The sequence below is a fragment of the Nestor notabilis genome, unplaced genomic scaffold (assembly GCF_000696875.1).
Source record: "Nestor notabilis isolate BGI_N333 unplaced genomic scaffold, ASM69687v1 scaffold31265, whole genome shotgun sequence".
Lineage (NCBI taxonomy): Eukaryota > Metazoa > Chordata > Aves > Psittaciformes > Psittacidae > Nestor > Nestor notabilis.
Window position 1 is genome coordinate 14,373 of NW_009931161.1, and position 2,917 is coordinate 17,289.

The 2,917-nt window shown below is 37.8% G+C and overlaps 1 protein-coding gene across 1 annotated transcript in view; it reads right to left on the reverse strand.

The window, feature by feature from the left end:
* Nucleotides 1-383: 383 nt before the first annotated feature.
* The window catches only part of LOC104406685 (RNA-binding protein 12-like), a 9,490-nt gene continuing 6,956 nt past the window's right edge, over nt 384-2,917 (reverse strand). The window contains 1 exon segment of the mRNA XM_010015755.1: nt 384-2,917. This exon segment is cut by the window's right edge and continues 11 nt beyond it. Coding sequence (XP_010014057.1) covers nt 2,377-2,917 — 541 coding nt within the window. The 3' untranslated portion in view covers nt 384-2,376.

Below are 2,917 nucleotides of genomic sequence, written 5' to 3' on the forward strand. Positions count from 1 at the left end.
TATTTTTTTCGATAAGCATTTAAACATCTTAATACTGTTCAGAAAAAAATTAAAATAAAATAAAATAATCAGAAAATTAAAGATTTCCAAAACAAACCTGCACTTTCAGAAAGTCCCCAGGGACAGGCACACAAGCACGGTTCGCAGTAAGCTGTGACTAACGCAAATCCTAACCCTGGACCCATTACCAAGAGGATCAAGACATGAAGTCAAAAGACAGTTAACAGAACTGTGCATCTAATTCCAGACACCTGGAGTTTAATTGTTTCACAACAAGGCAAGCACTGTTGTGATCCAGTGGAACTTGAAAACAGTTATCACCAGTTTCTGCCAGTCAACACACACCAAGATCTTAAATCAAGGCTGTGAACAATGAAGCCAAGTTTTCCTTTTCAGTAATTTTATTCTAATGTGAAACATGAAGAAACAAGCACCCAAATAACTCCAATATAGTATGAAACTTTAATAAAAGTTGTTTAAAAAAAATAAAGAAACAAAGAGCAAAATTGGAAAGGTAAACTGAAAGGCTTGACTCCTAATCACATCCTTCTGACATCAGCAAGGGGACTTTCAGACTTCCAAAAGGAAAATAAAATAAAGGAAACAAAGATCTGCTGTTGAAACATTACTCCCAAAGACTGTTGAAACGCATAACATGAAGCTTCAGAGACAGACAGTTTTATTAACAGGAGGCTTAATTTTAAACAGTATATACAAATCACATGACTTTTCCAAAAGTTGGGACCACCTATAATCTGTCAAAACAAAATCACGCTAATGAATTACAGAAGCATCTGTGTAATGCGACCGCCTCTTTATTGAAGTACACCTTTATACAATCCTTCCACACATTCCTGTACTGGGAAATCCTCTCAGGATGCAGCGCTGCACAGGTTTGCAAATCTCTCCTACACACCACATGAATAAAACTGTTGCCACTTGCACCTCTCAATTTTGCCTGACCATACAGTTCAGTGTTCCATGATATGCAACACCAAAAGGCACTGTTTTTCTTTGTCCAGGAAACGAAACAGTTTAAAGTTTACTATGTTTAAGTACAATGATTTGCAGGGAATAGCAGGACTTTTTCAGGCAATGTCCAAGTCTTACAATTTATCATAAGCCAAGCAAGGACGAACCAAAAAAAAATGTCTACTTTTCACTTGTGCAATTACTTCCTTTTCAATTCGCTGGTTTTCCATGGAAGGTTTTACTGCACAGCAAAGAAAATGGCAACTCTTATACAGACTTTGAATACAACAGCACAACTTTATTGCAAAAATATATAGTAAACTCAGTATTTTCAAGTTTTGGAGAAAAATAAATTTTATCTCTGAATTCACCCATAGCAGTAATTCATGACAGAGTTGCTGAAGATAGTTTCTTTCATATATAAACTAATTTAACACTTTAGCTGGACTCCAATCTTCTACTAATAATCACCACTTTGGTTCTCTTAGCAGAGACTCTACGTAAGGAGTTCAAAAGACACATGAGAAATACAACATCAATATCCAACTAGTGTCAAAGATCCTATCCCAACTGATTCATGTAATCCTAACAAATCAAGCTACTTAAACAATAATGAGTATTTTTCAAGTTGTTACTTCTACTGCAAATGTTTTAAGTGTACTATAGAACTCATATGATAATGTTTGAGGTTAGCTAAACTTGTGGCAAAAGTCTTATTCTGCACAGTTATAATTGCAATATATAAATAACTAAAGGTTATTCCACAAAGAACAGCTTGAATTTTACAGAACGATTCTGCTCATACTTATAGGAATTAGTTTGGTAGACACATCAGCAATGGGCATAATTCAACTGTTCATACAGTGAGAATCTTGGAAAAAAAAAAAATAAAGATACATACACAAAACAATTAATCTGTGTACACTGAGAATTCGTTCGGTTGCAGAGTAAAATCAGGACTTTAAACAAAGCTTTGACCTGTAAACAAAGCAAATTCAGCCAGCTTTTAACCAAATCTAGAAATAGCTATCTATTTTACAATGGCTTGCAAGAGCACCCACTGAAGAGCTTCACTGACTTCATCTATTTCCCTTATCCGAAACTACGTAAAACCAATCTAAACTCCTTGATAAGCACTGTGACCAGTAAAGGTTACCAAACTTCTATGGCAAAGAAGAATCTGTCTGGCTTCTCCACAGACTTGTACAGGAAAATCCACTGCGCATCTCTCCTCGCAGTGGCTCTTATGCAATGGTTAACCCAGGGCTCTGTCTTATCAAAACCAATCTGTTTTACAATTTAAACAATCCACAGGTTCTAGCCTGGAAATACTATAAAAACCAATCCGGATGCATTTATCACAGCACTATGAATATCTATTCTACAACTACTTCATATTAACAGTTACCCTAAAACAAGTTTTACTTTTCTGGAGCCTATAGGTCTGTCATTTAAATCAACAACTGCTGCCATAGCTTCATCACGAGACTCAAATGCAACCATTGCTTCTCCAGTGGGCATGCCTTTTTCATTGTATTTTAAACACACTGAACCAGGGATCACTTGGTAACCATAAAAGAAATCCAAAATTTCATCCACCGAAACAGTAAAGGGCATATTTTGCACTTTAATGACAGTTGGTCCTGGCTTCCCAGAGCCTGTTGCAAAACCAGGGGGTCCACTAACATGTATATTTCCTGGTCCAGGTCCAAACCCTGGAGGTCCACTCATATGTCCATGACCACTAGCAATCCCTGGAGGACCAGCACCAAAGGCAGGGGGTCCACCTACATTGCCAGGACCGTTACCGAAAGTCTGAGGACCCCCTGAAAAACCTGCTGGTCCACTCAAATTGCCAGGGCCACCTGCAAAACCTGGGACCTCAACACCTGCACCAGGTAAACCGCTAGCTGCAGCTGTAGGCATTCGGGATCTACAATAGGGA